This window comes from Scyliorhinus torazame, chromosome 7 (genome assembly GCF_047496885.1).
Source record: "Scyliorhinus torazame isolate Kashiwa2021f chromosome 7, sScyTor2.1, whole genome shotgun sequence".
Classification (NCBI taxonomy): Eukaryota; Metazoa; Chordata; class Chondrichthyes; order Carcharhiniformes; family Scyliorhinidae; genus Scyliorhinus; species Scyliorhinus torazame.
The window spans coordinates 66,228,665-66,254,854 of record NC_092713.1 but is presented as its reverse complement, the minus strand read 5'-3'; the positions used below and the strand labels follow the sequence as shown (position 1 = coordinate 66,254,854).

General features: G+C 42.4%; 1 protein-coding gene across 4 annotated transcripts in view; it reads left to right on the top strand.

Annotated features, from left to right (window-relative positions):
• pik3r3b (phosphoinositide-3-kinase, regulatory subunit 3b (gamma)) overlaps window positions 1–26,190 on the top strand; it is a 755,907-nt gene that overhangs the window by 682,620 nt on the left and 47,097 nt on the right. The window contains exon 1 of one of the 4 annotated variants that reach the window (XM_072510844.1): window positions 7,662–8,035. The exons of 1 other annotated variant lie outside the window; for it this stretch is intronic. In XM_072510844.1, coding sequence (XP_072366945.1) covers window positions 7,930–8,035 — 106 coding nt within the window. In that variant the 5' untranslated portion in view covers window positions 7,662–7,929. Of the gene's footprint in view, window positions 1–7,661; window positions 8,036–9,471; window positions 9,493–13,531; window positions 13,552–26,190 lie in introns of those variants that run through there. 2 more of the 4 variants (XM_072510846.1, XM_072510845.1) reach the window with 2 other exon arrangements.

Sequence of the window (26,190 nt, the reverse complement as noted above, 5' to 3'; positions counted from 1 at the left end):
TCCATGCAATTTCACACATCCACCTCAGCCCCCCCCCCCCCCCCCCACACAAAAAAAACTGCCAGGGGGGTTAGAATTCAAGTGCAGAGGTTTCAGGGGCCTTTTTCCTCACAGGTGGTTTGTCTCTGTTGGCCAGGGCTTTGCCTCAGAAATGTAAAGGGGCCTTTGTGCATTCCTTGGAATTTGATTTCTGCAGTCACGGGGCATTAGTACATCTTTAGGTACAACGAGGTTTCTATAGTTTTCTGAAGGTTAGAAATTACTTTTCTGTCCGTTGTAGCCAGTCATGGCTTCAGTCAGCAAACATTCTTTGGGTGCAATTTATCGGCCGTATTCCCCCAGAATCGGGCCAGTCTGCGGCCGGTAGATCCTGGGAGAGGCCTCTTCCGGGATTCTCGCGGTTGTTACTCCTTCTGAGATCTAACCAGATCTCGCAAGATGTCACGATCCAAATCCCACCCATAATGGGCGGAACCCAGTCTCGCACAGTTACTCACTTAATCATGCTGACATCGGATCAAACGGTCACCCGGCATCTATCAGCCTCGCTGAGGAGACCCCAGCTGCATGTCGTTTAGCACCGGTCCCCACAAATGGGGGCCAGATGGAACAGCACTTTCGGGGGGATGGTCTCCAAGGCAATCGGAGGCCCCCGGGTGGCTGGCCTCCCGGCAGGATGGTACCCTAGCACTGCTGGTGCCACCTGGGCACATTGACACTGCCAAGTTGGCAGTGCCACTCTGTGCACCCTGGAACTGCCAGAGTTCCCAGGTGGCACTGTCAGGCTGGCAGGGGCACTGCTGGCACTGCCAGGTGAAAGGCTGACATTTTACCAGTGCCAGGGATCGGCCCGGGGTGCCCTGCCCATATGGTATGCGGTGCAGGGGGGCCCCCGAGGACCCCCTTATAGGTGAGTTGGGGCATTGGGGGTTGCAACACGGGGTCGAAAGATTGGGGCGCCATTTAAAAATGGCAGGAAACGGCCCTGCTAAGCCTGCCCAGAACGGACTATTTCTCTTTTTTAGTTAAATCGCGCCCTTTTTCTATTATCTTTAAAAAATACCAATATTATAAAATAGCCAGGATGATATGGAGGTATGTTTTTTCTTTCATGTTTTCTTGGCTCCCTTTAAAAAGACTGTTTAGTCATAGCATGATCCATCATGCCTATAGCATTAAAATGAGCCCATAAATCCATCTATCTGTAACTTTCTTTGGTTCCGCAGGCAGTAGGGGGATGGACACTTCTGTACAGTTCAATGCTATTCTCTACCCTGACAAATAATAAACCAAGTGTTTTTGGATTTCAAATAGTTCCTCTGTTTTTGCTGCATTTTGTGTCAGATAGAATAAAGTGGAAACCTCTAATGAATCAGAGTTCTGATTGTTAACCTCTCAGATTTTAGGAAGAAGGCAATGAGAGAGAATGGAGAGAGAACGATGAAAAATAATTATTATTGCGTGAAGGACCGGATGGCAATATAAATTGGCAGTCTACAGATCCTAGTTCAGTCTTGTATACATTTTTTTATCATTAATGGAAACATAGATAAAGCAAATTTTGTGATGAATACTTAAGGTTCAGGCTATTACATGATCACTTTAATTTTTTCTTGCTCAACTTTAAAACAAATGCACGTGAATGTATATATAAACTCTTTGTTCTCAACTAATATATTTTTGCCGTACTCTCTGTTTGCATTTTCTTTCCAAAGGGTTACAATTTTCAGACTCTGGAACAGGACTATTTGTAGAGCCTTAACATGGTGCATTCTGTTAAAATAGTAATAAAGAAGAATATAGCTGGAATAGGAGAAAAGAGTGAGAAATAAAGATATAAACTTAAAACAAATGAAACAGCAGTACACTTAAAGAACTGTTGAGCATGAAATGGAAAGGTAAATGAGGGAGAATTAATAATACACTGTAAGTAAACATGCTTTCCAACTGCTTTGAGAAGTCAAAGATCATAATTATGCTCATTGTCAAAGAGTTTGCTGTTCTTTTGTCGTCCAACTTGTTGAGACAAATTTGAAAGGTGATGCCTTTTTCCCCCCATTCAATCTTCTCCTTTATGGCAGTGCTCCTGCTTACTGTGACCCAGCCAAGCAAGAAAGGTCCTTCAGAGCAAGACTGACAGAGGCTGACAGAGGCAGAGAATGAGATACAAACCCCATTTACAAGGACTGAACTTTGGCACAAGGTGGCTTTTGTTTAATCAATCTTGTGTCGCTTTATAGAAATCATTTACCAGGCACCTGCTGAAAGGGAAAAAAAAGGGCACAAGGTAATTTTGAGAAAGTGCCAGCAGTTTATTGTAAGAGTTGACATTTCTCATCACATCCTGTAAATAATAATTACTGTATATTTCTGATAAATTAAATTGATGCACTCTAGTTGACATTCAGAGTAAGTATTGCTTTCCTTCGGCCTTCATTATTGCCGGACATGTCAAAACAGCAATACGCACATTAAAAGAGGGGTTTTAAATGTTAATCAGGGATATTCTAGGACAACGGTTCAAGTAGACTTCCAAAATAATTCTCCGCTAATCTGGGAGGCAAATGATTATTTACCAGTTTTTAGGTACGAAAATGTATTTTACGTCCTCGCAATTAGCTGCTGAATGTGTCTTTTCTGTGAATAATTATGCGATTTAATTAGTGATGGTGTCAATGTGTGAAGTCAAACAAGATAGGCTAGAAATAAAATAGCTATTCTGTTTTCAGTGCCATCAGAATTATCAAACAATGTACGAGTGTGGAAATAAACCCCATGTTACGATTTCTTAATTATCTTCAAATTTAATCAGCAGAAAAGCTGGCTCTTACTCACTGGCTTCACTGAAGTAAGCTGAGATAGATTCTGCCATGCAAAATTTCTGTGCCCGCCTTCTCAAGAAGCTACCTAGAGTTTCCTAATGGCTCTTCAACTAAGTGCACTGCAAAGTGTGTTAATGGACGATACAAATGAGATGGAACTCTAGTTTGATATGGATTTAGTTGATCTCATCCAGGATAGTAGTCCAGCACTATATTTGGTTTTACTCCCATTGGCATTGGAGGGGAATGTGTGCCAAATCAGTAATCACTGATCTGTATGGAAACATGTGCCTGCCTTAGGGCAGGATCGGGGTTGACCATGATGCTTCATGGATGGAGAATGACCGCTTGGGTAAAGTATGGGAGGCAGGCTGCATCCATGGAACCAGACCTAACGAGTGACAGACAATCTGATTGTGTATGTCATCACAATGGAACCTGAATATACATGCATTTGTTTTACCAAGAGGCATTATTGGATTGTGTTTAGCAGTGTGAGCTTTGGGTGTTTCTTTTCTCCCTCATGAGTGCCGGAGCACCAGTTTCACTTTATTGAAATTAGATTATCAATTGAGATTAAACCTGGGGGCATTCTGGGCTGCGTGGCTCACAGGTGATACATTTAACTATTAGATCAATAAAGGCATTTCACTGTTTGAACTTTGGAATCGTTTTCAAAAAACCAACTGGGATTAAATTTGTGACTAATCCTGAATCCCAGGCTTCTCGCTTCATGTAGCTGTTTTTAGGGTTGAGAGAACAAGGCAGTGTGGTCCACAAGGTTAGCACTTTGGTAATAAGAGAACTTGAGTTCAGCAGCAGAAATAAATGGGGCATATCATTATATCAATATGGAGTGAAAATTATTAGAAGAGGTAATCTATCAGGGAAAATAGTGCATCAACAGCACAGAATCAAAATATTGAAGCCTGTCAAATTGTATTGCAACCAGCCCTGTTAAGAAAAAGAACAGAATGAAACTATAAATTACAATTCTCTTTCTTTGCTTCAGAAGAACAAAACGTAATTTATTCCTCTCAGTGGAGGTAGGACAGTGCTTGCAGCTGATAATAACTTGGAATAAGAATGACTTGCTTGCAACGGTTGGTAGAATGTTGTATCAAGCGAGCAGAGCAGGTCACATTGCAACTAGGCATGACATCACCATGCTGGTTAAAGCTGGTGTGAAACTAAGTATGCAGTAGCTAGAGCTAGGGAGTCCCATAACTCCCTGAAGCAATTCAGGGCTAATGCAATGAGTGCATTAGAGAAATCACATCGATCCTAGTTATTAACCCAACAGTACAGCATTTCTGCATACCCATCAGCATATATAAAACTGGTTTTCTATAATTGTCTCTTAGAATCCTGTGGACGAAGACTTTTTTAAACAAAGAATTGAAGTGATAAGCTTTGTTTGGAGAGTATATTGAGGTTTTTTTGTGTGCTGTTGACTGTTGTACTGTTCTAATTATCTATGTCAAATAATTTTTTTAAAGTTAATTTACAATTTCTTTGTGTTAATCCATTTACTAACAGTCCCACTTTTAAATGGTTATCCAGAAATCAAAGGTTGGCTTCGATTTGAACCGATGAAATTGACATGTAGATAATAAGAAATGGGATACTGCTGCTCCGATAGCTTTCATTGGAGGTTTGAGTTACAAGTTATATTTGATGAAGTCCAGAACAAGATGTACTTTACAACTCACAAGAACATGTAGGGTTTTTGTTTTGAAACTCCATTTTAAACTTTGAGATATCATCTTATTTCTCAAAAGGAAGTGAAAGATCCCAAGGTTGCCGCACAGCACTGTCAAGCAACATTTCTGTTGGGGGTGGGGGGGAGCATTTCACAGTGAATAACTTAGTGGGTCAGTGATCTTTCAGGAACAGTTATGTAGCGCGCAGTTATGCTATGTTCGTCAATAGACAGTATCTAAAATGGCAAAGAATTGTGATTGCTGTATTCATTCCCGTACCAGCCTCCCCGAACAGGCGCCGGAATGTGGTGACTAGGGGCTTTTCACAGTAACTTCATTGAAGCCTACTTGTGACAATCAGTGATTTTCATTTTTCTTTTTTTCATTTAAGAAATACTGACTTTGATGAATTTAAGCAGTTCAAGATTGAGCAGATGATTTTTAAAGATGCTTTGCAAAAGATCATGATCTTCCTTCAATGGGCAGCATGGTAGCACAGTGATTAGCACTGTTGTTTTACAGCACCAGGGACCTGGGTTTGATTCCCAGCTTGGGTCACTGTCTGTGCGGAGTCTGCACATTCTCCCCATGTCTGCGTGGGTTTCCTCCGGGTGCTCCGGTTTCCTCCCATAGGTCCAGAAAGACGTGCTTGTTAGATGAATTGGACATTCTGAATTCTCCCTCAATGTACCCGAACAGGCGCCGGAGTGTGGCGAGTGGGGATTTTCACAGTAACTTCATTGCAGTGTTATGTAAGCCTACTTGTGACACTAGTAAAGATTATTATCAATAGTTTGTTCCAATTTGTATCCTAGCCATTCTGCCTTTAGCCTGCATGCAGGAAAGTGATCTGTAGCCGTCTATATTTATTTCTTGATGTTATCCTTCTGATTCAGGAGCCATCATGCACAATTTTTGAGCCATAATGGATAGTGATCATTGATCAGATACCCCACCTAGTGGATACATTGAGAAATATCATACTTTAATTTGTGAATTAACTGCAGCTACCTACCTCTATTTCTCGTTGAGTTTAAATGTTAACGTCACAGATACACTAAGTTTGTGGAAAATGTAATCCAGATTTAAGCTGTTTTAGACCCACTCCAAGTTTAAGCAAATGAGTTTGGTGGATGAGAATCAATTTCTTCAGGTATTAACATGACCGTAAGCCCTGTTTGAAACCTAAACTCACCTGGCTCAATAGGTGCAATGCGTTCAATCCATAGTTTAGAATCAATGTTGCTTTAAAATCATAAATACCATGTATAAAATATTTTCTGAGCTTGATGAACTGCAGATTTATAACTGTTTTGGCAAAAAAAAGATTGTTATATTCCAGTTTTGACAATGCTGAACTGCATATTAAATGCTAGCATAGCCTGGTTGTGATATGAGGACCTTCTGAAAGGATGCATGATTTTAAAGGCTAAGCTTCCTTTTAGCACACAGTCCTTGACAAAGGCTGCTGTGAAATTTAACCAGCTTCTTATTTCACTAGCTTGTAAATAAAAGTTAAAAATGTTTGCTGAACTAAACCTGTTTTCTGCGGATTTAATTGATGTGAAATTTTATTGACTGCACAATGCAAACCTAAATAGAGATTAACATTGTGCTGGAAGTATTATGTTAAAGGAGCATATTGCCAGTGATCACCACTGTAGGACATTTCAACAAAAACAAACATGACTCAATTCTCTCTCTCTCGCTCTATATATTTATAGTTATCACGCAAATGAATTAATGTACATATTATAGCTGAGAATTTTCTTCTTTGTGTGGTGGGGTGGGGAGGGCGAAAGAGGTGGGGGAGTGGAGATGAAAGCACTACCGGTAATTAAAATTTTAAAACTGATTTGCAGCTATAACTACACAATTAATTTTTTTTCTGTGAAAAGGTACCAACATCAATGGCTGTCAGTTAAAGTCTACACTTTTTTCATGCCAAATTGGATTGGCAGACCTCTCTGTCTCAGGTTGTTGGAACTGGTGAGGCAGTCAATTATATTTAAAGTCCCTCAGATCTATTCAGCAGTGACATCGGGGTTTTTGTAAGAAAAAAATTGGCCTACATAGTATCCCAGGTCTGCAAGAAATTTAGTGTTTTCTGTGGCGACTTAAATGTTCTTGCCTGGTGGAACAAAGGGTTAACGATGGTTGCATGGAGGATTCACTGGGGGGGGGGGGGGGGGGGGCGGGAGGATTTAAAGGTCTTTTTACAGCCAATCTTTGTATGGCTTATTTGCTCAACCCATTAAAACAAAATCAAAAGCCAGCAAGGTTTAATTCTCGGTGTCGGAACACAATCTGCAATTTCTGGCCCGTCTGGTTTGAGGTAATTGTTTCGCCCCCCCCCCCCCGAAACGTGTATTCTTTCCAGCAGTCACACAATGGCAGGAAGCACACAATTGAGTGAGACAACTGGCTGGAGAGGGGGGGGGGGGGGGGGGGGGGGAGGGCTGGAGAAGGGGGGGAGGTTTTAGTTCAAAGTCCTGCACTCGGCTTCTCGGCCATCTGTTGGTTCCCCCTTGCAGCCGCCAGTTGTTGTTGTACTCCGGCTCACAGCCCTTTGTCCCGCTTGGTAACCGCGCGGCCAATCGGCGCGCGCCTCTTGGAGTCGCCGCGAGGAGATTGGCTCCAACTTGAGGAAAGGGGGCGGGGTTTTGTGTTGAAGAGCCTGTGGGAGACATAGCCGCTGCTGGCCCCGCCCCGCGCGGCTCGCCCCTCCCCCTCCCTACCCCCCTCCCCATCTCCAGGTCCCGCTCCTGATTCGCTGCGGAATCGCCGGCAGTTTGCGGGCGGCAGAGCGGCTTCTGGAGCGAGCCGGAGCCGGGCCCGGCCCGTACCACCGCACACTTCGCGGGGGGGTGTAGAGAGGAAAAGCCCAACCACATGCGGCTGGAAACATATCTATTTATAAATAAAATCGGATTCCGACGATTACTTACGGATAGAATGCGGTGCATGGAGGACATTGTTGTTTTACGTGGTTTTATTTGGCTGGGGGGGGATGTTGTTCCTCCACTCCCCCCCCGTTGAGGTTGGTACCTCCCGCTGATGTGAAAGGTCACGGGTCAGCTCCGCCCCTCCCCCTCTCTCTCGCTCCCCTCTCACCCCCCCACCCCCCCCCCCCCCTTCCTCCTCCTCCTCCAGCTGGAACATGAAGCCCAAGCTCTGCTTCCACTGAGCCCACAATCGTAGAGCTGGTTTCTACGTTCATTCATCCCATGACTGTTACTGCTTTTATTTTTCCTCTTCTTCAACAACTCAGCACTGAGCAACAGTAACAAAGCAAGGTTTTAAGAGCACATCTGAAGCAGGCATTCAGGAATACTGTCAAAGTGTAAAGCCGTATGATAGCATTTTTATATTTAAAGAAAAATAATCTTAATACTGCGTAGACAATGTACAACACAGTTTGGAATATGGACAAATCAGATGCAGACTGGAGAGAAGTGATGATGCCCTATTCAACTGAGCTAATATTCTACATTGAAATGGACCCTCCAGGTAACACCATTCTAAATCTTTCACCTTGCTCTCTTTCTTTAGCGACTTAAAGCCTGAGTTTCTTGGGTGACCCCCCCCCCCCCCCCCTTTGTTTCTTTTGTGTCTTCAGTGGTCTGTGCAGAGCTTTTGCAATTATCAGTCTTATTACTGGCCGGGCCTGTACCCCATTACACTTCAGGGCATTGCATTGATTTTATCTTTTATTCTTTGGAAAAGCTTTTGACATATTGGACTTCTTGGAATCATGATTATGCTGACACTCCTCCTCTTCCCCCCCCCCCCCCCCCCTGAAAAGTACAATGTTTTATATATATTCCAATTTCTATATCTGCTGTCGAAAACTTTATAAAGGACTTCAATATTAAATTAATTTGGAGTGTCAAGATTTTTGCCAAAGGTACATTTTGGTTGCATTCTTACAATTTTTTTTTTTTTAATAAAAAAGAAGTATTTTAAAAAGCTGGTTTCTGTCATGGTAGTGAGCCCTGATATCATGATCAAGAAAGAGAAAGTTTTGCTTCAAAGGGAGTTAATGTGAACAGTATAGACAATAAAAGAATCTCTTTGTAGGCCATGCAGATAGAATAAAAAGCAGCTGCTTCCTTGGAAGCAATATTTCCAAAGTCTAACATTGGCCTACTTTGCAGAGGAAAAGGTAAAGGAAAATTGAGAGTGTGTTACATTGCAAATATATCAATAATTTTCTTAGATTTAATCATTAGGAATGTTCACTTATTGTATTCTGAGGGCGCATTTGAAAAGTGCGAAGTAATCATCATTGACCCATTGAGTGCTGTGGTATACTTTTTTCTGGCTCACAGGATTTTTGAGTGAAATATTTAATTTGATACATCTCAATAATTCTGCTGTCAGAATATCCATTCTCAGTCAATTTGAGCTGTTCTGGTTAAATGTGGAAGTTTCCAAGGGAATCTGGTCCTCTTGGAGTTAATAATATAACGATAAAAGTTTAATGATGCCCTTTTTTAAAAACGAAGTCCAAGCAGATTAGGAGACAATGGAGAGTGTGATGATTTAACTGTCTTACAAATAGGGATGGGATTGGGATGGGGGGGGGGGGGGGGGGGGGGGGGAATAATGATGGGAGGAGGAGCTTTGCAGATGTTTCATTTTAACATTTATTGAAGAGAAACATGATTCTGCTTGAACTTGGCGTCATTTCTGTTGGAAGCTGGATCGTGCTTTATGAGCTTTGAATACCTAATTGGTATGTGAACTCAGCACTACTCTGATCCACTGGCCAGCCTCGTCCCAGCAGAGCGCTGCTACACAGACCATGAAATCCTGGTAGCCTGACGACTTTCTGGATGTGATTGTAATGATAAGAGTTTGGCCAGACTCTTTCTCTCTCTCTCCCCCACCCCCCCCCCCTCTCTTCTGGCTGCTGTTCCCTTTGGATCACCGCAGATCGTGTTGCAATGTCTAGGGATTCTTAGGTGAGCTTGCATAGGCAACCGCTATTTCTGCAACCAGCCATTTTAACTTTTTATTTTATACTTGCTGAGTTAATGTGTTGAGCAATTTGAAAAATAGTTGATATGCATTTTTAAAGGAATGTATTGCTTAGTAACCCCTTCAATCCAACTGGTTGGCAATCTTGCCCCTGGACATTTTGTGTCAACTATCATTTGCAATATGTGTTTAAAGCTGCAAAATAGACCCAAGTGAATGATAATAAGGATTGTGTTTTTTTTCCAAAGAATAAAACTAATTAAAGCCACATTACAATTTAGGGACTGATGCTATAATACTGGCAGAAATATCATTTGTATTCTGAAGATGTACAGCCACCACTTGAGTCCTTGTCAATGATGTCACTTGGATTTCAGAAGACAATAGCATAGTGAGCAGATCTCCTTGCAAAGTCAAAAGACTATTCACTTTTATATTTTTCCAGTATCTCTGTGCAAAATGGAAAAGTAACCGCAATTGCTACAGAGCAGTCAATGGCCTATTTTTACTCACTATTTTCATTTGCATACGGTTACCAGTTGCATAGTGATAAGGAATTAACACCACCTATATTACATTCGTTTTTCCAGCCTTCACATCCTGATGGGACTAGGCCATGTACATTATGCAGCTAAGATTACATAGCCACAAAAGGGGGCTGGGAGGAGGGGGAGGGGGGGGGGGGGTGTCATATCTCTACCCCCTCGTAATGTCATAGCAGCAAGCCTTCCCGAAGCAGCTGAGCTTTATGCGAATGTTCTGTTAAGGCTTGCTTAGCTGTGTTACTGCAGTTGATTTGTTAAATTACCAAGTCCTACATGGAAGGCCACAGTGAGAGAAAGAAATACAAAACAGAATATATTGTTTGCACCCTGTAAAATTCTTCAATCAAGTTTTGAAGCACATCTATGTAAATGCTTATATCTCTGTATTTGGTTTGTCTTTTTGGCCAAATACACCCTCATTGTAAATGGTCGATGCAATGATGAGGCAGATTTATTGTGAGCTTTCAGTGTTAATGTAAGCAAAATTATTTTTAGCAGTCATTACTAATATTAAAACTCATATTTCAGTACAAAGAGCATCCTATATTTTATCTGTGAATACCAATATGGTGATGTAATATATACAAGCAATGTCATGTTAGCAGCCCTGGTCACACTAACCTAACACCGAACTGTTGACTGTCTCCAAGAATTAATCAATGATGCAAATTGAGCTTTATTTCCACTTGAGTATTCATCTATACACTGATAAATCAAAGGATGCTTTACTGTGATTGCAGCAGCAGTATTGTCAAATATCCCTTCCAAACAGAAGCTGTTCTAATTGTACGGATGCAGAGGCCTCAGCAGAATTTGAGCTCCTGTTAACTCAACAGCCAATTGCTTGCCTCATCACATATTTTGGCAAAAAACATATCTATCCATAAATAAAATGACCCAGGACTCAATACAGATGTCTATTAGATGCTCCATGCCCTCTGTTTTGAGTTTGCTATATAATTTATCTTTTGAAAATTGCCCAAACTGTTAAAATCTTATACAATACTGAAGTATTTCTTGACTCTGCACATTTTGCCCTCCACTCCCTCCCTCACTTCTTCTCTTTCACACTTACTTTTCAGTTTCCCCAAACTTTGAAAATGCTGATCCGAAACATAATTGCCCATGTAATTCAAACAGAACAATGTCAGCCTGGTGGGTGGTGAGAACTCTGTTTTACTATATGACAGCTGCAGCTTAATAGGGCTGCCACTTTTCATGCTTGGAGGGTGTAACCAAAAAGCAAGAAGCTATGTGCCAGGAAAGACCCATCCTCAGAACAGCTGGTCACAAGGGCTTTGTTGGCCTAAGCCAGTCAAATGCTACAGCCATTAGGCATAAACTCAACTATCTTGCACGGTGTGGCTGGTAGGAACCGCTTTATTTAATCACCTCTTCTCTAAATCTTGAGTCATATTTTATGAGATTATTTGTGTATTGTTTGGGCTCATAATGGCTGTATGATTGACAACTTCCTCTTAATGGAATTGCAGTAAATATCCAGCATTTCTAAATTCTGGAAAAAGTGGAAGGATCCTGAGGAGTTTCTTTTTGTTGAACAAAATGTTGTAACTGTGTTGGACTGTGGAGATTTGGGGCTCGCATAAGAACAGACAAAGTTATTCTGGAGGGAGAATAAAGGAAAATGCTCGAGATTTAATCCTTTATTCTGTGATGATTTAGAGATGGGAGAATCAAATATACTCTATTATTTTAGTAATAAGTGCCTTACAGTTACGGAGGACTGAAGCAGTGAACAAAATTCTGAACAAATCTGGTACTGGGGATCCAACTTGCTCTGATAGCAATGAACATAATTTTAGTGCTGGTGCAGCACAACCGAAGGATGTATGGACTTTTAGAAACATTCGAGCAATTTTGTATACTATCAACCCAACCTTTGAAGCAATAAGTACACTAGTAGTAATGAGAGTTGAGACAAACTGAATTTGCTTTATGAACTACATAGCCATGTGACTCAACATTTTAGTGCAAGTCAATTTAGAAATTCAAATTATGTAAACATTTCAAGTCTGTAAAATGATAATGGTTTTAAATTTGAAGTCGGCCTCTAAACCTTGTTTTTCCTCTCTGCTGTTATAGACTTCTGAGGAACATCTAATGTCAGTGAATAAGATAGTTACAAGAATATGGTATAAAAAGCTGGATGGAAAACCTGTCTTTCGTTTTCGCTTTCGCGGAATACGAGTGAAAACCTTAGTCTACAATGTTTTCTCCTTGCCAGTTTACCTGCACCTTTTGCGGGGGGTTGGCGAGAATACTGATAAGGATTCTGGAGCATTGGATTTCTTTGTTGTGAAGGAGTTGAGCAGAATGTTGGTTTAGATAATAATGTTGTGTATTTTAAATGTTTGCCAAATGCTTCAATTGTAATTTAGTGCATACTACCAAACTAAGATGGAAATGATTCAAATGGCTTCTTCCTGTGCTGTGCTATTCTATAATTTTATGCAGTGGTTAATACATGTCCCATTTGTACCACATTTCCATACTTAGTTACAAAATCTGAAAGAATAAACCTCAGCTGAAATTCCTGCATAGTTGAGATATCATATAGGTTTTTGCATGAGCATTTTAGTCATTTATGCCAAGCTGCATTTATAGCAAGCGATAAATAACATAGTTGCAGACATGTAGCTGTTTTACTTTGTTACTATATTTCTCTACAGGTAACACAAAAATTGGATCATAGTTTCAGATTGCATTTCTGGTGAGAATAAAAGAACTGTATCAGTTGATGAATTCAAACATTTGAAAAGTATTCCCAAACAGTAATGCTGATGGATTATTTTTTGCACTGCCAGTAATAGTTGTAGGGGAGGGAAGAGGGTTGCAACTATTAAGACATGTAAAATTGGCCTCATCAATTTGTTCTTTTTTCAAATACAGTGATTATTGCAAATTGGACTGCAGAGGTTTTCAGGTGTTCAGCTGCTGGTTATCAAAACGCTGAACAATGATTCAAAGGGAAATAGTTGGGATAGATTGAACAGTAAGAAAGTGTGGATGGATAGGCCCTGAGTAAAGCAAAACCTTTATCGCGTGAATGGCCATTGAGATTTATCAGAGAAAGTGATATAGTTCCAAACATTAACGATGTACGGAATAAAGGATTATCTATCCCATATTTCCAAGTGTTTCTTATATATATGAGAGAGAGCTGAATGTGGTATCCCTAATAGCTGCTGCTTGCTATAATGCTCTTGCACTTTATTGCTATCCTCTATGACGTCAGAAACATACGATCCTCATGCTGCACTCTGATTGGCTAGAACACTGTCTCCATTCAAAAGGTTAATACTGCCAGGAGCTTCTGATATAGGGCTTAAAGTTCAGCAAATGCCGAGTTCAACCTCATTAGCAAGCATGATACCAAGGAGTGAATCCGGCACACAAAGGAACTGACAATGCATGAAGTAGATATACTGCACTTAGTAATGCATGCCAGACTCCTATCAGAAACATTTGCCGTAGACGGTAAGGTAGTAAAGATGCAGCATTCTGAAATATCTATTGAAATGGAGAATGCCAGTTCCAATCCAAAGAAGTGGGATTGAAACTTTTAAATGTGTTGTTGGAAACATAAGCATTGATTATCATAAAATAGATTCATATTCTATTAAAGTTGAAAATTGTTTGTTGGATATTTAGACGCAATTATATGCGCATCGTTTTTTAACATGTATAATATGATCTGCGTTTTCTTTTCCTTGAGCTGTTTTGCCAGTTCTTTAACACTGCTTTCCCTGGTTACCAATACTGCAGGCTTTGCTTGGCTAAAGCTGTTCCCAAAATAATCATCCCTTCTTCCCAATCAGTATTCTTTATGTTAAATACACCAGATTATACAGACCAACCAAAAAATGATGCTTTGTAAACTGTTCTACCTGATTTTTCCAAAATGGCTATCTCTCCACTCAGTAATGCAGTTAACTCAGGATAGTTTCACATATGTCACATCAGCCAGACAATTCCCACCCTGTCTCATTTTAGCCAGCATTGCGAGGGCTGTGTTAGAATTAGGTAATAGTGCAATGATGTGATTGCAGGGTTAAACCTCAATTACAGTTTTGAGGAATGGTTCTGGTAGCTATCTCTGTATGTTCTGAGGAAAACTGACACTGTTTCAGATAGTGGGCCTGCCACTCATTGCATTCTGAAGTATTTAAACATTTCTGTTTCTGTTACTGCAGATGGACTGCTGGAATCTATTTATTTTAAAAGGGCATTGCTGGTTTAAATTGAGCCACTGTTGACATTTGGTGTACTTTTCAAGGTTTGCTGGTATATTTTGACTGACAAACCAAGAGCTTTGACCCAAGCGTTCAGTGAAATATAGAGGCATATTTTATTGGGAATTCTGATCTACCTTAACTTTAAATGTTAATATTTATAACAAAATGTTTCACTGCTTCATTCAATATAACCAGCTACATTTTGGAGCAAAGGTTTAAAGGATATGACATGGTTAGTTGGAATAACTAGGTGCGTGGTGAAATATGAATCTAACAAATATATGAATTAATTAATTCATAGGATCATAGAATCCCAACAGTACAGAAGGAAGTCATTTGGCGCATCAAGTCTACACCGACCCTCAAGATCATCCCCGCCCCATCCCTGAAACCCCACCCAACCATCTTTTGGACACGAGGGCAATTTAGCATGACCAATCCACCTAACCTACACATCTTTGGACTGTGGGAGGAAACCGGAGCACCTGGAGGAAACCCACGCAGACACGGGAAGAAAATGCAAAGACACAGTGACCCCAGGCCGGAATTGAACCCAGGTCCCTGGTACTGAGCAGCAGTCCTAACAACTGTGTCACTATGCCGTTCCTGCCCCTGGTGTCTGAACAGACTGTTCATTAAAGAATGGACTTTGACACGTCAGCTGTGGTCTGCATTCCATTTTATAGTGACTTTTTATAATGACTGCGCAAGTATGAATGTCCAGAATCCATTTCTTTGGGAAGAATTCATGCACTACTATCTTCGAGTGGACCAAATCCAGCTCACAATAGTAATAGCCCAGAGTGTGTTTGTCATAACCAAACTACAACCTCACCTTGCTGACATCAATTACCTTTAAACAGTGAAATAGATATATGTAGAATTCACACACATGGGAGATCACCCATTCCTGATGTAACCCCCAAAAGGAATGTGGAGGCTTAAGGGACGGAGTGAAATGTTTCCAAATGGAAAACAGGAACACGTGCTTCTGGATGGTGTGATCAGTTTGGACAGAGTTTATTTGTCTCATTTGTTTTAGGGTGAATTGCACGTTTTGTTTTGTCATTCATGGAGCTAAATTCTAGCTAACGAAAGACTTGGACCAAAGCCGAATTGGACCAACCCACCACCACATGCAGTATAATTTACTCACTTGGTGTCTTCAATGGTTGCCATTTTGTATGCATTCAATGGTTAGGGACTGGTTGACTTGAGGCGATTCTGAACTGATGGCTGCCAGTTTAGGAATTGTATCTGCTTAAGAGTGGGCACATTCCTCAGACTCTGATGCCTCCCTGAAACAACTTATCATAGTAGATGTAGTTTTTCTATTTAATTTGCAGTATAGCTTATTAAGAAAAGAAATGACTGAAGGCTGATCCAGTTAAAGCAAGTGTTACAGGCAAGTCTTGTTTTAACATGGTAACATGAGACCATGCCCAAGGTTTCTGCCTACCTGTACACTTCTAGTACGTCTGTTATGACGTTGGAGACATCCGCAAAGCGTATGCTCTCTTTTGGAATAAACTTGGATGTTGACGCGAGTCGAAAGCCTTCAAAATTCAAATATTTCAAATTGCTCAGTAACACTCATTGGGCTAAAACGGTGATGCGCCGACCACATTGTGAATTCAGTTAAGCTCAGGACTGCAATGATGGGAACATGGAAGGCACCTTTCAACCCACAATCTTTTGAATTGGTGAGCATGCCAAGAGAATATAAAGTTTTCTTTGTGGTCATTGGTTTAAAATTTTGGGCAAGATAATCACGAGGCATATCTTTGATTTAGAAACTCCATATTTAAACTTTGACATCTACCTTTTTTTATACGTGCAGCATTCAAATTTTTAGAATCTTTGTTCCCAATCCCCTTGTGGTCCAGTGTCCTCTTTGTCATGATATCCACATTAGCATATCATGGTGTAATCGCACACACACACTGATGGGCAGGTAGTTGGACCAACCAACACACACACACACACACAACATCACAGCCAATCACTAGTGAGAGCACACGCACTATAAAACAGGGAACACCACAGCTCCTGCTCATTCTACCAGGAGATAGCTCAGAGCACAAGAGCTCACAGCGTGCCACTCAGACATACACCATGTGCTGAGTGCCTCACCAAGATAGTGAAAGGGTTGGGTCCACAGGTTAGCTGGTGAAGCATGAACCTCAGCCAGCAGTTATTAGTTGTTATTGTTTAAGACAATAAAACAGAGTTGTACCATCTACAACCGTGTTGGATCATTTGTGTATTGGAACACCCAACACGACACTCCGCAGCCACTCCGAATCGCTGGAAATCTTGGCGTCAACTGGAAGCTGTTTAAACAGCGCTTCCAGCTCTTCCTAGAAGCCACAGACAGGGAGAATGTATCGGACACCAGGAAAATCGCCCTCCTCCTCTTCATGGCGGGGCAACACGACATCCACATCTACAACTCCCTGGCATTCGCGGAAGGCGAGGACAAGACAAAATACAAGACGGTGCTTCTAAAGTTCGAGGAACACTTCAGCGTGGAAGTTAATGAGAGCTTCGAGAGGTACCTCTTACAGCAGCGCCTACAGGGTAAGGATGAGCCTTTTCAATCTTATTTGACACACCTCCGTACCCTCGTGCAGTCCTGCGGCTATGAGGCCACCTCCAACTCCATGATTCGGGATCAGATAGTTTTTGGGGTCACCTCGGACACCCTATGCCAGCAGCTCCTCAGAATAAAGCGCCTCACCCTAGCGACTGCCATCGAGACCTGCGCCCTCCACGAGAACGCGACCAGCTGGTACTCCCAAATCCAGGCGGCCGAATCGGCACGGCAGGGGTCCTACGAGGCAGAGCGGGTCCAGTCGATCGAGTTCCTCCCGGCCCGTGGCACGGACGAGGGCAGCCATTTTGCGCACTTTCCGAGGCCTCCCGCGCTTGTACGCGCCAAAAGAGGGGACGTCGACGGGATGCGCAGGCGTGCTCTACGCAGGACCGCACCGCACATGCGCGGTGGTGCAACGGGCGCCATGACGTCACGACGTGCGGCAACTGTGGCTCCGCCCACTTAAAGCGGCAATGTCCGGCCAAAGCGTGACAATGCCTCCGCTATGGCAGGATGGGCCACTACGCTGCCTGCTGTCGAGCAGCTCAACCTGCCAACTCTCAACAATTCCGCCAGCCTCGCAGGGACGTGCGGGCCATTCAGCCCCCATACACTGAGTCATATCCTGACAACATGCAGACCAGTGATACCGAAGACAGGGAACCCTTCCGCGTTGCGGTAATAAACAAGAACCGGATGTCCCCAAGTCGGAACCATTAGCCGCTGCCAGTGCACATCATTGATCCGGGCGATGAGTGGTGTGCCACCCTAACGGTCAACCCAAATTCGTCGCCCACCTGAGAGACTTGACTTATGAGCCTGTTAGCACATTGGACTCACTGAATTGTTTTACAGTACTGTTAACGTGTTTCTTTCTTGTCGTTCCAGAAGTTCTCTCGTTGTTTGCTGATTGCACTTGTTTTTGTTTGTGGTACAACCTCGTTGCTCTGTTGCACCTGACACCTTCCTCTGTATATAGTTTAGCCTCATGTCCATGTTGTAAATATTGCACACACATACTCAGATGCACTCAGTACACACTTATATTTATTAGCATGTAGGCACATATCATTGTGAAAAGGGGGGATGTCATGATATCCACATTAGCATATCATGGTGCAATCATACACACACTGATGGACAGGTAGTTGGACCAACCAACACACACACACAACATCACAGCCAATCACCAGTGAGAGCACACGCACTATAAAACTGGGAACACCACAGTTCTCGCTCATTCTACCAGGAGATAGCTCCGAGCACAGAGCTCACAGCTTGCCACTCAGACATACACCATGTGCTGAGTGCCTCACCAAGATAGTGAAAGGGCTGGGTCCACAAGTTAGCTGGTGAAGCACGAACCTCAGCCAGCAGTTATTAGTTGTTATTGTTTAAGACAATAAAACCGAGTTGTACCGTCTACAACCGTGTTGGATCATTTGTGTATCGGAACACCCAACACGACACTCTTTGCAGCTAAAGAAGAATGCCAGACAAAAAGATAAATGGGGCAGGGATGGGAATAGTAAAAACAGAAAATGCTGGAAAATCTCAGCTGGTCTGGCTGCATCTGTAGAAAGAAACAGAGTTCACGTTTCGAGTCCGTATGACTCTTCAGAGCGGGTGGCAATAATGTTTCATTTTGCATCAAAAGCCACAATGAAGTTCTTTTGAATCTTGTATCCTGATGTTCCACATATGCATTGGGTAGGCAAGAAACAATTACTTTTTAGTAAATTGATTCATTTCACTTCTATTGGACTGTGTATTAGGATGCAATCGTTAAAGCATCCTCGAGTTAGATGGTCTCAATCCATAATACCTGATTTTCGAATTCATCACTATTCTTCTTTTGTTGCTCATTAATCCTGATAGTGACTAAAGGGGATACTTCAGGTTAGCCATTCTACCATCAAAAGTTTTAATGGTAAAAGTTGTGTGATAATATTTTGTACTGTTTCACTTCTTACAAAAATAGTTCAATCACAAGCCTTTGGTTTCAATCTTAAATAATTGTCCCAAGTATTTTTCCAGAATGAAGCCCAGGACTGTCATCTCATTATGAACTTGAGGGAAGAAATTTGCATAGGATACTTAGTTTCAAAGTAAAGTCTAGATCATTTAAATTAGCTCCTAGCTCTGTATCCTAACATAACATTTCTAAAATGTGGGGGAAATATTGCAATGATTTTTAAAAAATGGGTAGAAATGTATCATAAGAAATTACATTACAGTGTGCTGAGACATAACGGAAAGGCCTGAAGTATCCCATAGAAAGAGCTTTTTGTATTCAGCAAGAATGATTTTAGGTTGAGAATTTGTAACCATAGCAATTGCCAAGTTAAACTAATAGTACAGAGTTCTATTGGACAACATAGCTGTTGAGACATAGAGTAATTACAGCTTTTAAATCCAATTATTAAAAGGCAAGGCAATTAGATTTATTTTAAAGCCGACCATAACATTTTCATAAACGGTAAGCTTTTTAAAAGTGTGTACAATTGAAGGGTCTATTTGATTAGTAGTGAATGTTGTTTAATGTGTTAAATGTTTAAGGGATGTTAAATGAGCTTCTCCAAGGTTGAGAGTAACAATGCAGCAAGATGGAAAGTTCAAAATGTTAATCCTGCAAGACTGACTTTTGGATTAAACTGTGAACAGGATTAGTATCTTTCTCCTTGTTCTGGATAACTTGCACTAATGTTTGAACAAACACGGAAGTTTAAAAACAGAAAATTGTGGAAATCATCAGCAATATTGATTGGCATCTGTGTGAGATTTTTAAAAAATATAATAATTTACGGGATGTGGATGTCGCTGGTTAGACCAGCATTTATTGCCCATCCCGAGTTGGCCTGCAGAAGGTGGTGGTGAGCTGCCTTCTTGAACCGCTGCTGTCCCCGAGGTGTAGGGAAACTCAGTGTTGTTAGAGAGGGGTTCCAGGATTTTGACCCAGCATTAGTGAAGGAACAGCGATATGTTTCCAAGTCAGGGTGGTGAGTGACTTGGAGGGGAACCTGCAGATGGTGGGGTTCCCAAGTATCTGCTGCTCTTGTCCTTCTAGATGGTGGTGATTGTGGGTTTGGAAGGTGCTGCCGAAGGAACCGTGGCGAGTTACTGCAATGCCTCTTGTAGATGGTGCACATGGCTGCCACTGGTCGTCGGTGGTGGAGGGATTGAATGTGGAAGGGGGAGCAATCGAGTGGGGTGCTTTGTCCTGGATGGTGTCGAGCTTCTTGAGTGTTTTGGATTGATTTTATTCAAAATAAGGGCAAGACGCAAAATGTTAACCTGCATTTCTATTTTGGATAATAAGCTTTTCTAGTTATTTTACCTTGAGATTATCAAATTTCTGTGTCCTTATTCTGGAAGAATTATAGGGTAGCACGATATCAACTCGAAGATCATCGTGTTATATATATTTGATAGAACAATGTCAAATGGATTGTAATTTCTTGCTTTCCATCAACCTGAGATGAAGCTTCATTTGCTTTATAAATGAGATTCACAAATCTGCTGTATTGTAGGGGACGTTTTGTGGAGTATTTTGTGGTGTGATGAAATGAATTCAAGTGTCCTGTGGTAATACTTATCATTTGCATGTGGGGAAGCTAATATACATTTTTTTTTAAATTAGTGGATTTGCCCATCTACTAAGTATGTTTGAGGGATAGGTTGGGCAAGACTCAAAAGTTTCATGGTTCATTTGAGCACACAGTTCATCCAAGGAACTACATCAATAGAAAGGGAGGAACCACCGTATAATGACCAGTCTTTGCTGCAGTAACCAATCCCAGCTGGTGCAGTGATAAAGGTGCTACAATTGGACTCAGAGCCTCAGTTTAGAGAACAGGAAATTAACCAAGTGACGACTGCTGACCTCTGTCCTGCGATCTCTGATAGAAGTGTGTGTGGATACGATTTTGAAAACTAACTTGGGTTTGGCTGTGATGACTCTGTCATAAGACGTTCATTTTGAGCACTGCAGCATGAAGACTTGCTATTTGGGAGAAGGACTAACACGAGTTGATGCCTTCAAGGGTCAGGGTACAAAGATAACTTAATTGGTGGAGGGGATGATGATGAATATTATGCAAGAACTAAACATCAAAGTACTGTTAGTTTTTACCTTTGCATTTGACTCGGGTGCTTAATATGTTGGAGAAAACTATTGTGCCCATTGTTGGGTCTGGCAGTTCCTGCTTTAATACAGGGTAAGGCACTCACAAAACCATTCAGATGAGGGGGTTTCAACTCTACCTCAGCAGTATACTATACATCCCTGCTGCATCTCCTGGTAAATTTGCCATTAAAATTATGATTCGTTTTGTTCTATGGATTTACATTAATTTGATTGTGCCTTTGCCATATTTCATATTGAAGGGGTATCTTATCAGCATGAACAAAATTTTGAATTCCACAGTGGTTAGCATTGCTGCATCACAGCGCCAGTGACCTGGGTTCAACTCAGGCCTTGGGTGACTGTGTGAAGTTTGCAAGTTCTCCCCCTGTCTCCTGCAGGTGCTCCAGTTTCCTCCCACAGTCCAAAGGTGTGACGGTTACATGGATTGACTATGCTAAAAGAAATTGCCCTTGGCGTCCAAAGATGTGCCGGTTAGGTGGGGTTACGGGGTAGGACAGGGGAGTGGGCTTAGGTGGGGTACTCTTTCAGAGGGTCGGTGCAGATTCAATGGACTGAATGGCCTCCTTTTGCACTGTGTAGGGATTCTATAGATTCGTATTGAGATATAAAAGATATAGGTTTTTTGTTAAATTTCATAGCCTGATAGTTCAGACAATATTAACGTTTATAACAATCTAAGTTTGCTTCCTACATGACTGGTGATCTGTTGCCAGTTGGCTTGAATTAATTTGGTCAGTTCTTGGATAGCTTGCTAAATGGAATGTTATGTCTTGGAACACTGGGGGAGCAACCTGAGATTTCAAATCAAGGTAAAGATGTGCAGCAACAGGTTGGATGTAAACATTACCATTTCTTTCCCAATACAAATTTCATTTAACTAGGAAGTTCCACAAAAATGGAAACTTGCTTCACGTATTGGGGATCCATATTCAAAGCCAAATAAGATTGGGGAGGGGTGGGGAAAATAGGTTGGAAGGGAAACGCAAAAAGAAAATTATTGTGACCTTGTAAATTAATCTTTCAGGTTTATCAAGAGCAACATTCATTCAAGCCATTAATCCTTTCCTAATTTTTTTTTAGTGAGAATTCCCTATCAGTTGTGAAAGTCATGTCTTACAGTATGTAATGAAACTGAAACTACATTACAGTGCAAGCTACTTGTGGTTATACAGCTTTTTAGAGGCAATAATAAAGAGGTGATGGTTATCATGAATAAGACAATTCAGCACATTATTTGAATGAGGGCAGGCCCTTTTGGGAACCTCAACATGTTCAAGCTGGCTTATGCTACTTGATATCTGGTAGTTGTTTACATTTGACACTTTTTATATTTAAAGCCTTAGAGTATAACAGTGATTCCGATGTCAGTAGAATTCTACACCATAATGATTTTATATCATTGGGTTTCGCATTAACTGAGAATTGTATTCCTGTCTTGAAATGACCAATACTTTCAGTTCAATTATGTTTAACCATCAAGTGATCTGTGTACACAAGATCAGTGTCTTCACTGATTTTAAATACTGAACACTGCAAAATAGTTGTGGGTAAAAAAATTCTGAAGTACCGAAAATTTGGACCACTTTGCAATACTAAATATGGTTCAATTTAATCTTCGAACTTCAGCATTATGTCTAACTTAATTTAACTTTATTAAAATACTTTTCAATGAAGCCACTGAATTGAATCAACTATAAACCATTTTTCACAGGAACAGGAGTAGGCCATTCAGTCCTTTGGGTCTGCTCCACCATTCAATTAATTTGATCATGGCTGATCGAAATCTTACCTCCAACCTGCCTTGGTCCATTAACCCGTAACGCCTTTGCCTAATAAAAATCATCTCGAGTTCTCTGCCCAAAGGCAGATCGTTGGCGATTATTTGTCACCATGGCAAAATGCCGTGATATTTTGATTACAGGTAGGGCGAGGAGGCAAGCCCAAGTCTACCTCAGCCAGAACGGGAATTGATCCCTATGCTGTTGGCAGTCATCTGATCCACATGCTAGCTATATAGCCTACTTCTAAGAGCTGCTAAAAGGGATTATGAAAGGAAACTTACATCAAAATCAATAAGTAGTTTTATAGTTGCACAAAGTGAAAGCTGGTGGTCAGGAACAATATTGCCTCGCTAAAGACTGAATGTGGGGATATTGTCAATTACTATGGGGAAATGGCAGACATGTTGAATAATTACTTTACCTCCGTATTTACAGTAGAAAAGAAAGATAGCTTGCCAGAAATTTTGAGGACATTAATAATGGATCGGGGACTAAATTAAAATAAACCCAAGTAAAACATCGATAATGCGGAACTTAATGGAACTAGAATGACAAATCCCCAGGACCTAACAGTTTCCATCCAAGGGTGTTATATGAAGTAGGGGAGCACATTGTAGATACCCTAACTGATCTTCCAGAGTTCCCTACATTCAGGAGTTGTCCCTCTGGATTGGAAAATTGCTCATGTCATTCTGCTTTTTAAGAAGGACGAAAGAGGAAAAACAGGGAATTGCAGACTGGTTAGCCTAATATCTATGGTGGGGAAATTGTTGGGAGTCTACAATCGAGGATAGGGTAACTGTAAACCTCAAATTTTCAGTTAATCAGGGAGAGCCAGCATTGATTCATGACAGGTAGGTCATGCCTGACAAACCGCATTGAACTTTTTGAAGAGGTGACTTAAGGTAGTTGGCAGGGGAATGTCTATGGAAGTTGCTTATATTGACTTCCAGACGGCATTTGATGAAGTCCCACAAGTTATTGTTAACTAAGGTAGAAGCCATGGAATTGAGGGAAAATTACTGACATTTTTTATTTTTAAATATTTTTTTAAAATTTAGAGTATCCAATTATTTTTTTTTCCCAATTAAGGGGCAATTTAGCGTGGCTAATCCACCTACCCTGCACATCTATGGGTTGTGGGGGTGAAACCCCGCAGACACTGGGAGAATGTGCAAACTCCACACGTACAGTGACCCAGGGCCGGGATTTGAACCTGGGTCCTCGGCGCTGTAGGCAGCAATGCTAACCACTGTGCCGCCCCGGAAAATTACTGACATGGCTGAGAAACTGGTTGAGTGGCAGGGGACAATAGTAGGGATAATGGGTAGACACTCAAATTGGCAAGATGTGACTAGAGGTTGTCCCACAGTGATCTGTGTTAGGACCTCAGTTGTACACATTATTCATTAACGGCTTGGATAATGACATAGAAAGTCGAGTATCCAAGTGTGCCGATGCCACAAAGTTGGGTGGCATTGTAGACAGCGTAGCTGACAACATAAAATTACAAAAGGATATTGATAGACTAGGTGAATGGGCAAAACTGTGGCAGGTGGATTTCAATGTAGGCAAGTGTGAGGTTATCCATTTTGGACCAAACATGATAGCTCAGGGTATTTGCTAGATGGTCCGAAGCTAAATTCAGTGGGTGATGAAAGAGACCTTGGGGTTCAGGTGCATAGATCTTTAAAATGCCGCACACACGTGCAGAAAGTAATCAAGAAGATGGCTGGCCTTTATATCTAGAGCACTGGAGTAGAGTCATAGAATTTACAGTCCAGAAGGAGGCCATTTGGTTCATCGAGTCTGCACCAGGCCTTGGAAAGAGCACCCTACATAAGCTCACACCTCCACCCCACCCCCGTAACCCAATAACCTCACCTAACCTTTTTGGACGCCAAGGGCAATTTAGCATGGCAAATCCACCTAACCTGCATATCTTTGGACTGTGGGAGGAAACCATAGCTCCCGGAGGAAATCCACAGACACTGGGAGAACATGCAGAATCCACAGACAGTGACCCAAGCCGGGAATCGAACCCAGGTCCCTGGCACTGTGAAGCAACAGTGCTAACCACTGTGCTGCCATGCTATCCGACTCAGCCATGATCTCATTGAATGGTGGTGCAGGCTCGAGGGGCAGATGGCCTACTCCTGTTCCCATCTTCCATTAGCCACTCCCAATTATTTTGAACCTGTTCACGAGGCTTTAATGATTTCATACTCTTAAATCTCTGCTCTTCCAGAGTTGCTAGATTTTCTCTGTTTAGAAAATACTCTGATCACTCTTTCTTGTGTTCAAAGTCGATGACTTTGCACTTCCCCCACATTGAACTTCACCTTCAGTAAGTGGGTATAATCGGGTATAATCTATCAATGCCCCTTTGTAACTTTCTGTTCCCATCTATTCTATTTAATTTGCTGATGGAATTAAGTTGGATTCCACACTTAGATACATGGGGCGTCATTCTCCGACCCCCCGCCGGGTCGGAGAATGGCCGTTGGCCGCCGTGAATCCCGCCCCCGCTCCGGCCGAAGTCTCCGGTACCGGAGATTGGGCGGGGGCGGGAATCTGGCCGCACCAGTTGGCGGGACCCCCTGCTGGATTCTCCGGCCCGGATGGGCCGAAGTCCCGGCCAGGAATTGCCTGTCCCGCCGGCGTAAATCAAACCTGGTATTTACCGGCGGGACCAGGCGGCGTGGGCGGGCTCCGGGGTCCTGGGGGGGGGCACGGGGCGATCTGACCCCGGGGGGTGCCCCCACGGTGGCCTGGCCCGCGATCGGGGCCCACCGATCCGCGGGCGGGCCTGTGCCATGGGGGCACTCTTTCCCTTCCGCCTCCGCTACGGCCTCCACCATGACGGAGGCGGAAGAGACTCTCCCCACTGCGCATGCGCGGGAAACTGACAGCGGCCGCTGACGCTCCCGCGCATGCGCCGCATTTCCGCGCCAGCTGGCGGGGCAACAAACGCCATTTCCGCCAGCTGGCGGGGCAACAAACGGCATTTCCGCCAGCTGGCGGGGCGGAAATCCCTCCGGCGTCGGCCTAGCCCCTCAATGTTGGGGCTAGGCCGCCAAAGATGCGGAGCATTCCGCACCTTTGGGCCGGCGTGATGCCCGTCTGAATGGCGCCGTCTTTGGCGCCAGTCGGCGGACATCCCGCCGTTGGGGGAGAATTTTGCCCATGGTTCTCCGTTCCTTCTTCCAAGCCATTTATAAATATGGTGAAAATTGCAGACCAGTATAAATCCCTGGGAATGCCACTGGTCACATCCTGCCTGTTATCCTTACTCTGTCTCCTATCTTTTAACCAATTCCTTATCCAAACCAGTATGTTTGCCTCCCAATTCCATGC